Here is a 13,162-nt window from a genome sequence, read left to right as displayed (position 1 = left end):
ATATGGGTAAAAGTGATGGGGTAAATGAGGTTTAAAATACGGTTCAAGAATATTACAAACTGTTTATTAGTCATTAACATTTGACACAAGTGTGAAAAAAATCATTCAACTGGGATTAAAAACAAGTCACCCAGTGCAAGGTGTCAACTAGTCACAATTAAGCAAAGCTAGCAATTTACTTGGAAAGAGCTGATCTTACACAAAACCTAAAACAGTTATGCTGAATGATTTAATAGATGCACAATGATCAGATAAATACATAAAAATTGTGTTGCTGGGGGTCAAACATTTCTTAGGAACACATGGAATAGCAAGGCCAGTTTTTGATACATATTTGGAAAATAAAAACAACTTATTATAAGTTGGTTATTTAAGTTATTATAGGTGGGTTATTTTAAACCATCTTAAGTTCTTTAACTGCTTACAAGCTCTGGAACAGTGGCGGCGTTTCACGAAAACCTAGGGTATGGCAAAAATTATTCGTACAAGAAGGCCATTCAAATAACATATCTATGAAACCACATTATATACATTTGTGTACATACTCCACCAACCTGTATAAAATCATACTATGATTGCACGGATGTACACTTACTGACAACAATACGGAAGCAATACAAATGAAAAACAAAAATAGAAATCATGGTTGTTTAAAATGCTTTTCATATGTTGTCATTCTTAACTAAGTGCAACTCCAGCAACAGATAAACTAAAACAAGATAATATCAAAACATACTGTAACATCCCTTCACAAATCTTGTCATGACAGCCGCCAATAAACACTTATAAAAACACAATAAAGACTTAATGTGATAGAGCACACGTAGTTAACCCAGCCAGCTAACCAACTAAGACTAAAACACTAAATAAAACTCTTAGTAAAACAGGGCTAAATGCAAAAACAAGTCTTACCTTTTGTCGTCGTGCAGTTTTTATTTCACAAGTCGCATATTCAAAAACGCACGCAAATAATTAATACAATTCACTTCGACTGCGCTAAAATTTCCCAGTGTAAGAGAACGTGTTTATTTATCCACAGAGAACAAATCCTTTTACTTCTGGAATAATGTATGCAATATGCATTGCGCGAGTGTGGGGGAGAACCGTGAGTCTGTCTGAATGTTAAAACAAAAAAAGGAGTTTACTTGCGAAAATAAAGATTATAACAACAGCGGTCATCATGAAACCTCCTGCACAATTCAAGCTGCGCTGCAAGAACGACAGGTTGATGACATCAAAGTACCGCGAGGGTGAGGCGAGAAATCATCAGAAGATTTGGTTTCAAACCGCTCTCGCGGCACGTTGATGTCATCCACATGTCGGTTCCTGTATTATAGCATGAAGTCGAGCACACCAGTAAATTATCCATATTAGTGATGTACCAATGTTCAGATATGTTCTACTGAAAATATTTTACATTATTTTTAATGAGCTTCATTATAGCCTGTTGATTTCTGGTGTTTTGTCTGAATGCTAGGGTATGGCAACTGCCATACCCTGCCAGACGCAAACGCCGCCCCTGCTCTGGAACCCTGTTTATTCATCATATGTCCTCACTGCATATAATGTACCCAACACTTTCATTTGTCCCTATTTTTTGCAGAAACAAAATTAAACTGACTAATTACTTTGTTAAATAAAACTGTAACTACAATTTAGCTATTTTTATTAAGGGTCTTGTAGTTTTCTAATTTCATCTCTTAAAGGGATAGTTCACCCAGAAATGAAAATTCAGTCATCAATTTCTCACTCACATGTTGTTACAAACCCGCATACATTTCTTTGTTCTGATGAACACAAAGGAAGATATTTTGAGATGTGTTGTAACCAAACCGTTTGTGGACCCCATTCACTTCCATAGTAGGAAAAAATAATACTATGGAAGTAAATGGGGTCCACGAATGGTTTGGCTACAAACATTTCTCAAAATATCTTCCTATGTGTTCATCAGAACAAAGAAATGTATGCGGGTTTGTAACAACACGAGTGTGAGTAAATGATGATAGAATTTTCATTTTTGGGTGAACTATCCCTTTAAAAGTTGGCACTTTGTTTGCATCCAACATCCCATTCACCTTAAACACATCAAATTATTTTCTGTATTTCCTCTCTTAACATGATGTAAAGATCAGCTGCATCAAGTGGATCTGCTGGAACATCCCATCCTTTCTCCTCCATTAGGAGACAACACAGTTCAAAAACAGTTTCGTCACATGGAAACTGGCCTTTAGGAGTACACTCTTCCATACACAAAGTGACTTCCTCCATGACAATTGGTTTCAGTCTATCCTCAGCACTGTGTAACTCTGGAAATGAGTACATCACAAATGGCCGACCCGATGCCGCATCATCACTTGATCGTGCTCTGATTTTGTGTGAATTCCATGTGTTGACAACTTCATCAAGTTCATCCTGCAGAGAAACAAACACAGTAAATACAGACTACAAACATGTGATATAGTTGGTCTTAATCTATGCAACTGCTCCCTAAACTGAAACCTAGGTTTTCTGCATTTCATCAGCTAAGTCAACAGTGAAGAGATGCAGCATGCCACACTAATCACTGTAAAACTGAACAGCAAGAGAATGTCATTTTCTCAACAAACAGCATGAGCATATAGAACAATGCTGCACTGATACTGTAATACTTTACTAAGACTTTATGTCAGTGCATACAGTAACTGCATCCTAACAGGAGGCTCTGAATGAAAGTCTCGAATGTTCACTGTACATGAACAGAAAACTAGAGATGGATCATGTAAAAGCGCCAAACAATAAGTGTATCTTAACAGGGGGATAGTGAGTTTTACATCAGATATGAATACAAATTTCTTTGCATTTTTATGGCATTTTATTTCTCCTTATTCAATTTCAATTCAACTTTATTTATAGTATTAAATCATAACAAGAGTCAGATAGAGTAGGTCTAGACCACACTCTATAATTTACAAAGACCCCAAAATTCCAGTAAGTCCCCCAAGAGTAATCATTCAGTGTGACAGTGAAGAAAAAACTCCTTTTAGCGAGAAACCTGGGACAGACCCAGGCTCTTGGTAGGCGGTGTCTGACTGTGCCGGTTGGGGGTGTGGCAATAATAGTCACATAAATATAATGGTTCAGTGACTAGAAATAGTAGCTGTAGTAGTAGTTTATGGTATAGCAGGGAACTGCAGCGTGTCACAGGACATAGCAGGACTTATATTATGTGCCATTCAGCTGTGTTAACAACATGTTTCAGCTGTCAAGTTCTTCTGCTAATGTAATTGAGCTGTCAGCTCCAGTTTTACATTTCAGCCTCCACCTTTTTAAAAAAAGTCAATGGAATCTAATAAAAAAAAATTCATGCTTCAATAATTGCAGCATAAAATCTTGAGATAAATATGGCCAAAAATGACTGCCATATGCAAAGACTAAAATGTCCTTTAACACTGTGACTCTGTGAGTCGACATTAAGACGAAATTTGCTGTGAAAAATTTACTGTGGGCTACATTACTACAGTATCACTGTTTAAAGCAAACTTATCTGTATGAAGCTGTAAATGATCAATGATCAATCATCTGTCATATTGTGAATAGTAGCACTAATTGAACATTCATAGTTATCATGTTACAGTATTTCATTAAATGCAAAATAAGCAAGATGTTTTAATGTAAAATAACCTTAAAATGTTTGAACCGAGACACTGCAAATCACTGGTAGCTGCATGGCTAAGCTTGATGACCGAATATATTTTTTAGATTTCAAGGGAGCCTTCTTTAGACTTCTTATCTAAACAATACAGTTACATCTCTCGTGTGTGGCATGATGTCCGGAGGGTTGTGACATTATTTTGGGGCCTACATGGCCCAAAAATACTCTCGCTTAGCCCCTTAAGCAAGAGTTTGAAAAGTGAAGCTGAGCAAAACCTGCAAACAGTGTTGTAACCAATGTAACTGTTATTATTACTATACTCCATTTATTACTGACTCATTTTATAAGGTGAAGAAAGATTATTACCTGAACAAGATTAAGGAAACAGAATTGGATGAGACTTTTGTCCAAAAAGTCTCCTGTGAAGTGGCCATCATCCTGAAAAGTTTGAAATAAGTTCATCCAGAACTGTGCACTTTGTTTGCGGAGGGTACCCCACCATCCCTCAATGCGCTGGTTTGCTGTGCTTCTTCCATAAAGGAAACTTCTCTCCCCTGCAAAACTGTCTGGGTGGTTGCGCCGCAAAAATATCTGCATTTCTTCAACACAAACATTTTCTGTTCCCCTGTCTGCACGAATCCTCTCTGGACATCCCCCTATGCTTGAAACTGTTTTGATGAAGTAACTTGCAACTACTTTAGGATCACTGTTCGTAGTATAGGCCTCCATCCATAACACATAGCGACTATAGCCATCTATACAGCCATTGATGGCAATGCCATAGGGCTTTAACTTATCATAGCCATCCATATGCCAAAGCGCATTTGGCCCTCTGCAGCTGTATTGACGTCTTCTCAAGCGTCTGGCTCGTCTTAATTCCACACCTTGTGGATCAACCAATTTGATGATGCGTCTGATGGTATCTTGTGATACAACAAATCCCCGTTGAACAGCACGAAGATGTAGCCAACGGTAACCCTGCATCTGTCCATTAGTCATGATCTCATGTTGAACAAAAGCCAGCACTTCATCCAAGTCAGACTGGTTCTTCCTTCTGAACAGACCAAGTCTTCTACAAATTATCTTTAAAGTCCGGACACTTATTACTATTTGATTGTTGTGTGCTAAAATTGCAAGTATTTCTTTGTTACTGAAAGAAAGTCTGAAGTAGAGTTTGATATATTCATCCAAATCTGACATAGCAGGCATTGTTGTGAGTAGCAAAACTGATCAAATCCTATTGAGGGGAGGCTTTAACAGTAATTGAAGAGGGTGATTCGGTCTCCATAGGAGGGGATGTAATTTGCCAGCTTTGCATCATCCATGAGCATGATGACGTCGCTGTCAATCTGCACAGAACAACAAAGAAAAAAAGACAATGATCTCCAAAGTGCACATTCCGTAAATAATAAGGTTAAGCCTCATAATAAATCAACCCTTTTCAAAGTAGGCTCTGTGTCAATCCAACGAAAACTTTTTAACAAGTTTGACAAGAGTCACCAGATATCTCAATCATTTTAAATACAATGGTTCAAAAGCAAATTGACAGGTTAATTTATTATAAGGAGCAAATATCTATGCATATATTTATATAAACTTGAAATCATACAATGAATGTCTGCCAGTAACTTCGTACACTCTTTGTTATACTCATTTATTTGCTTAATTTAACTTCTATTTGTCCACAGCCCATTTTAATTTGTGGATGAATTAACTTGTTATAATCCCAGATGTGTGGCATACTCGTTTCTAAAGTGTTTAACGTTACAAACAAGAAATAGTTTGAGGTGTTTGTTGACTTTGCAACTCGATCGCAGTGCGGAGACCGCTTCGGCTATTGTTTATACAGTGTATGGATGAAGCATCATAACATCAAAAACCGCGTTCGCTGGGGACGAGTTGGCGTAGAGACCCGCCGCAGAAATCTCGCCCTTATCACAAGGAACAAATTGGCACTGGCCCTCATCATGCTAACACTCATTTACTTCTGAAGCATAACAAATATATAATGACAAACTGAAGTGAGCTTTGAATATAAGAAGCTCTAAGGCTCACGCTGTTATGCTCACTGGCTGCCTATACAGCTGGTTACATATATTGATCCCCCCACACACATTATCACCGATGCCGTCTACTTTACAAAACACGGTCGTTAAAACATTAAAAACACTAAAGAACGGAGCTTTATACTAAAACGAGTGTGTCTCATTAGCGGACACTGGACGTCATAAACATGCAATTAGTTTAAACAACATGGTAAAGTTGCTAGCTAACTCGTGTGTTCATTTCATATCCGTAGCATTTCCGTAGTTTTACAAACACCAAGCACCAAACCAACGTATAATTCTCTTTTACCCACCTTTTGTTCTTCCAGTAATGTAATTGCTTCATCTGGGACCCCTCGACTACGCAAAAACTCACTTAAATCCGACATGTTCAGCGTGTATGGATGGTTCTCCGGCGGCTACAGCACGCAAAGTTACTCCCTCTCATTGGTCCATTACAGGTACCCATACTTCTGAGATAAAAGTCAGAATTCTGAGATTAAAGTCAGAATTCTGAGATTAAAGTCAGAATTCTGAGTTTAAAGTCAGAATTCTGAGTTTAAAGTCAGAATTCTGAGATTAAAGTCAGAATTCTGAGATTAAAGTCAGAATTCTGAGTTTAAAGTCAGAATTCTGAGATTAAAGTCAGAATTCTGAGTTTAAAGTCAGAATTCTGAGATTAAAGTCAGAATTCTGAGATTAAAGTCAGAATTCTGAGATTAAAGTCAGAATTCTGAGTTTAAAGTCAGAATTCTGAGATTAAAGTCAGAATTCTGAGATTAAAGTCAGAATTCTGAGATTAAAGTCAGAATTCTGAGATTAAAGTCAGAATTCTGAGTTTAAAGTCAGAATTCTGAGAATAAAGTCAGAATTCAAATATTTTTTTCACCAGTGGCCCTAATCCTCTTCCGTAGATATGTATAGATGCATATCTGTATAAATACAAATTTTCAATGATTTTAAGTAAGCAACCCTTTATTCAGACTTAAGCAGCAACATATTTTACCAAACTGACTCCTTATGATAGTTTACAAATCTCTCCAAATTGTAACCACTGTGATCTGCAATATCAAATAAATATTTGTTAAAAATGCATTTTTTTCAAACTGAATAAATGCTGTCTCTTGAAATTTAATATCTTATTTTTCTATGGGAGACTGAAAGTATAAGTAGAATTACACTTAAAAACCACTTCTCAATAATAAAAAAAAGATTTAAGTTTAACCTTGAAACACAGTCAACCAGGTAAAACACTTAAAAAAAAAAAAAAAAAGTAATCAGTTAACACCAATAAACACAGCTGAGACATTTTTATACAGTGATAATAATACATATCTTTCATGTGATAAATACTACTTAATTTAGATTTTTAAAAGGCAAGACCATGCTACAGCTTTGCAAGAAACACCATTAAACACCAACTGTGTCTCAAAACCTAGAAAACATAGACAGGTGTCCACATAGACAACATTTTAGAGTAGGGATGAAACGATTAAATCGCGTGTCCCATTTAAAATGTCTGAAATCAATTCTGAATCGCAAGGCTGCAATTCTTTGTTTCATGCACAGCTTGTGCGTGTACTACGGCATTTGGTCAGTAGGAAGTCCTTATCAATCTAAAATCATTATGAGTTGGAGTTGTTTATAACGTGCATTTAAAAAAGCAACAATCATTAAATAAAAATCATTCTTAAAAAAATATTCTTTATTATCATAAAAATACCTGCAACAATTTGAAGACTTACTTCTGTGGCACAAAGGGAGTTTCTGCATGAGAGCACCCCTTGGCGTTCAGATGTGCCGGGATTTCACCGTAATTCATTTAAATTCATTAATTGAGAAAACCCGCATTTGCACGATTAATCGTTACAGCCCTACTTTGTAGCCATATTGTGAAATATCGATAAAGAGGACATACCATGAAACTCTGACTTTTTTATGTTAAAGTGCTATAATTGGTTCCCAAGTGCTTCTACCAACCTAGAAAATGTGAAAAACATTATATATGTTACCTCTAGGAGACATTATCAGGAAACATAACATAAGTTTTCACTGCTATGCGAATGATACCCAGCTTTACATCTCGTCACATCCTAGCGAAACCCACCAGTTTTCTAAGCTGACAGACTGCATTAGTGATATTAGGGACTGGATGGCACATAACTTTCTTATGCTAAACTCCAATAAGACAGAGATACTTATTATTGAACCAAATCACTCCAAACATAATATGTCAGATTACAAGTTGTCCATACATGGCTGCATGGTGGTGCCATCTTCCACGGTTAAGAACTTAGGCGTAATGTTTGACAGCAATCTATCTTTCGATAGTCATATCTCCAATGTTTGCCGCACAGCATTCTTCCATCTTAGAAATATCTCAAAAATACGCCATATGCTGTCTGCATCAGATGCAGAAAAAGCTTATCCACGCTTTTATGACCTCTAGAATAGACTATTGTAACTCGTTACTCAGGGGATGTCAAGTAAATCAGGTAAACAAGTTACAGCTGGTTCAAAACGCCGCCGCAAGAGTGCTTACTCGATCTAAATAGTATGACCACATAAGTCCAATTCTGGAATCTTTACACTGGCTACCAGTTAAATATCGCATACAATATAAAATATTACTAATCACCTACAAAGCATTAAATGGCCTAGCGCCCTCGTATATTAAAGAATTACTATCAGAAAACAATCCATCACGTACACTGCGATCACAAAATTCTGGCCACTTAATTATCCCTAAAATATCAAAAGTGTCTAAAGGTGGTAGATCCTTTTCCTACTTAGCCCCTAAGCTCTGGAATGATTTACCAAATAATGTTCGAGTATCAGAAACAGTCGATCAATTTAAAGCTAAACTTAAGACATTCTTCTTTAACAAAGCATTCACATAAAATGTCCAGTAAATGTACTTATCCCGCAATAGTTAGTTTATCTAGAACAAAGCACTCACATAGTTAGCCTGTCTGGAACCGAGCTGACTTAAACCATTATAATGTTTGACACTTCTGTTTCTCTCTCCCTGTCTCGTCTTCGACCCTTAGGACAATGAGACAAACAGCAGTTCCTGCAGCTGTGATGGTCATCACACCACTGATCAACTGACCGTCCTTCAACGAGATGCCCAGCCGATGCCTGACCAGTGACCACCAGCGGAACCAGTTTAATCCCCTTACCCATTCATATACCCCGATAGTATTTATATATATATAAACATATACGTATATCTCTCAATGGTTTTTCCCCTCCTAGGAGTTTTCCCCCTGGACTAGCCAGGAGGGTTTTTCTCCTAGGGTTTTTTTCATCCTCTGGAGAGTCTGCCACTTTTGGCTTAACTTACTACTTTACTGTATACGTTACATTATAACTACGCTCGCTTTTCTATGCTTTTCCTACATCTATTAATGTAAAGCTGCTTTGAAACAATTATCAATTGTGAAAAGCGCTATATAAATAAAATTGAATTGAAAAAGATAAACCCAGTAACTTAGTTTACCAAAACATTCTCTGCAAGCATGTGAAAAAATAGGTAATTGAAATTTGGCTCCCCTTGTGATGTCAGAAGGGGATAATACCGTCCCTTAATCTGCACTATTCAACCATGGCACTGCCATTTAAAGCAGATATCATAGTGTTTAAAGGACACACCCAAAAATGGCACATTTTTGCTCACACCTACAAAGTGTTTTGTTAAATTTTATCATGCTATAATAAATTATCTATATGGTATTTTGAGCTAAAACTGCACATATGTACTCTGGGGACACCAAAGATTTATTTGACATCTTTAAAAAGTCTTGATATGAAATGTACCCTTTAAAACAACTACTTTTGCTTAAAAACATCTTCATCTGGGGCGTGGCGTAGACACTGGAGAAGATGGCCGCCTAAATTGTAGCTCCGCTCCTGATTGTTTTAATTGTTACTTTCTCCGACTTAATTGAAAAATTTTTGTATAAAAATAATCCTGCACATGACGACATGTCTGAAGCTCAAGATACAAGAGAATTTCCACTCTTTGCAACATCGAGATCGCAGAAAAAGAAGAAACAATCCGCATCAGCAGAAACAGCTCCATCTTCATCAGAACAAATCGACACAGTTTTGACCGAAAAACGTGCGCTTAACACTCGAATAAATCCCGCCTAACGGAAGCCGAAAACAGGATATCTTCCTCAGAGGATGCTCTACGGGCCCGGGAAGGTGAACATTTGGCTTTGACAAAAACAATGAATTAGTTTCAAGCCAAAGTAGGTGCTTTAGAAAACCGTAGACGGTGTAAGAATCTGCGCATCATCGATCTACCCGAAAAAGCCGAGGCCTCCACTTCTCTTCATCAGTTCCTTAAAAAGAAATGATACTGAAATGGCTCAACCTCTTCTTTGAACCCTGTCTCGAAATTGAGAGAGCACACCATTCCCTAGCACCTGCCCCAGAGGGCAACAACCCACCGAGAAGTGTATTAGTGAGATTTCTACGCTATGCAGATAGAGATCGCATTCTATAGGCAGCACAAAAGAAACGTCAAATTACTCACGAGGGCAAGCAAATGCGCTTCTTTCAGGATCTCTCAGTCGAGGTGATGAGGAAACGCAAGGAGTTCCACACTGTGAGGAAGACTTTAGTCAACCGCAAGATGTTCCGTGGCTTTGCATCCCCGGCCAGGCTGCGCTGTCTCCACAACTCGGAACTTCGGACGTTCAGCACTCCGGTCGAGGTGCAGGAGTTCATAGATACTTTATAAGTTAAGAGATGCAGAGATTCCTAATCATCTTACTTCATTTTTATACACTCGAAGAGGTGATGACTTTAATTTTCCCCTGGTTCTCATATGTTATTGTTATTATTTTTATTGCTCTGAACTACCAAAATTGCTATTACGTAATATAACGGAAACTATTTGGTTCACGTGACTCTCTTTTACATGAGCCCTATGGGGTAACGATGTTTATTTTACTGGATCGGACAGGTTTATTGCTCGCCCTGCATGGGTATAATTCTGATCATTGTTGGTGGCAGATAATAACTATGTTATGTATGTGTTCCTTGGGATGCAGAGACCTAGGTTTAAGGGTACTTAATTGGCTCTGTCAGTTGGGGACAGAGCCGGGATTAGGTGGGAGGGAGGGTTTCTTTGTTTTTATTTACTCGTTCTATAAGTTCAAAAAATTGCCCATTAGAAATTTCCATTTTTCTAACGTTATGTTTAAAATTGATACAGTCTTTCATTCAGCCATATATTATCACTATGCAGAGCTCTACTAGATTTTTTGACATGGAATGTAAATGGTTTAGGGAATGTTGTCAAAATGAAAAAAGTCCTGACTCTCTTAAAAAAAAGTAAAACTACAATTGATATGCTTCAAGAAACCCATTTATCGGATAGTAAACACATTAAACTGCTTAGAGACTAGGTGGGTCAAGTATCTTATTCTACTTGTTTATCCAATCCTAGGAAAAGAGGTACAGCTATTCTTATAAGCAAACACTTGCCATTTATTTTTTAAACCAAATTAAAGATCCGGAAGGTAGATTTATTTTGGTTACAGGCTCTATATTTTGTCAACATATTACCATATTATGCACCCAATAAAGACTCCCCCAAATTCATATCAAAAATTATTTTACTATTTAATGAACATTGTAAAGGTCTGGGAATTTGTGCTGGGGATTTCAACTGTGTGATAGATGAGAATTTGGATAAATCTTCATGAGCCACTCTTGTTAATCCTAGATCTTCCTTAGCTCTCAATAAGCTCTGCAGGGAGACCAGTCTAATAGACCTCTCCCACAACTTCCGTATTTATGACCGGAAAATCTACTTCCTCCGCAGTCAAGGCAATGTAAAAAGCCGTATCTGTTCCATCAATTCCCTGTTGATGGTGAAGTTAGACAGAAGTGAATTCAGGCTATCCGGCGAGACTTATAATGTGTCGTTTTAGTTAACAGTTCAGTAACAGTTAGACTCGCTCTCTACTTACCTAGAAATTTATGGACAAATTCTTCATGGAAAAAGTTTTCCTCCATTAGTCGTGTCACATCAGCAAATGTAATATTTGGCAAATCCGTTAACGAAGTTGTGTAGACTCTTTGATCCATTTTAAACTTGCCCGGGTTTATGTTTTTCTAGTGTGTTGACGCTTGACAGGAACTCCGCTTACACAACGATTACGTATTTCCGGTAACTGTGAGAAAGGTCTATAAACAGTTGGAGAGAAATAAAACCACATACTAGAAACTAAACATTTTACTCTAACCCCCATGGTTCATATTCAAGAATTGATTATACATTTGTTCCATATAACTCTTTGAATCTTGTATCTTCCAACCAAATCGGCTCCATCATCATTTCAGATCATGCTCCGGTTCACATAGACATTAAAATAGGGACGCCGTCAACAAGAAGTAAGTTTTGGAAACTGAACTCATCCACATTATCAGACCTGGAATTCTGTAATATGATAAGGGACTCAATACGAAACTATTGGCAGGATAATAAAGACTCACCGGTCTCACCTGCTATATTGTGGGATGCCGCTAAGGCAACAATTAGGGGACACTTTATAGCTCATTCCGCCTCACGTAGAAAAGCCCTGATGTCTATACAACAAGATTTGGAAAGGGAGGTTAAGAGACTCGAGCTTTTACATAGCACAAATCCCACTCCAACCAATTGGACGGCTCTATCCCACACTTAACCTTGATTATACCAATCACATAAAAAAAATATTATTTCTCTCTAAACAAAACTATTATGAGCATTCGAATAAATCCAGTAGATTGTTAGCATATCAAATAAAAAGACAACACTCCTTAGGATGCCCGATGGTACCACCATACATGATCCTAGATCTATTACTGACACTTTTCGATCCTACTATGAATCACTCTATTGTTCACAAAATAGTGCGACACAGCCTGATTTTCAAACCTTTTTTAATAATATTTCTCTCCAGTTCATCTCTGAGGAAGACAAAGATTACCTAAACTCATCCATTACCCCAGAAGAGGTGCAGGCAACGATCCAATCAATGCCGTCTAACAAGTCACCTGGACCCGACGGTTTTCCCCCAGAATTTTATTAATTATTTTGGCCCGAGCTTTCTAATATTTTGTTGTCTGCTTTACAAGCTATTTTAGAACAGGACAATATACCTGATTCATGGAAAATGGCGAATATATGTGTAATTCTTAACAAAGGTTAAAAACTCTCAAGACTGTGCATCATATAGACCAATAAGCTTACTCAACACAGACAATAAGATATTGGCAAAGCTTTTAGCAAGCAGAATGGAAAACATACTACCTAAGTTAATCAAACCAGACCAGACTGGATTTGTGAAAACACGTTATGGCACCGACAACATACGCCGACTTTAAATATTATTTATTTTGTTCAAAATAAAGGGCACCCTGCACTTGTTCTCTCCCTCGATGCCGAAAAAGCTTTTGATAGAGTTGAGTTGGACTTTTTGTTTGC

General features: G+C 37.4%; 2 protein-coding genes across 2 annotated transcripts in view; one reads left to right on the top strand and one right to left on the bottom strand.

Annotated features, from left to right (window-relative positions):
• The window catches only part of stk17a (serine/threonine kinase 17a), a 91,150-nt gene that overhangs the window by 63,399 nt on the left and 14,589 nt on the right, over positions 1–13,162 (top strand). The window lies entirely within an intron of this gene.
• On the bottom strand, positions 1,973–6,211 carry LOC141281419 (uncharacterized). Its single transcript, XM_073813172.1, has 3 exons — positions 5,991–6,211; positions 3,998–4,980; positions 1,973–2,412 (listed from the first exon to the last, which is right to left on the bottom strand). The coding sequence occupies exons 2-3, from the start codon at positions 4,838–4,840 to the stop codon at positions 2,086–2,088; spliced, it is 1,170 nt and encodes a 389-aa protein (XP_073669273.1). The 5' UTR covers positions 4,841–4,980; positions 5,991–6,211; the 3' UTR covers positions 1,973–2,085.

Source organism: Paramisgurnus dabryanus, chromosome 22 (genome assembly GCF_030506205.2).
Source record: "Paramisgurnus dabryanus chromosome 22, PD_genome_1.1, whole genome shotgun sequence".
Taxonomy (NCBI): Eukaryota; Metazoa; Chordata; class Actinopteri; order Cypriniformes; family Cobitidae; genus Paramisgurnus; species Paramisgurnus dabryanus.
This window is presented reverse-complemented; position numbering and strand designations above follow the sequence as displayed.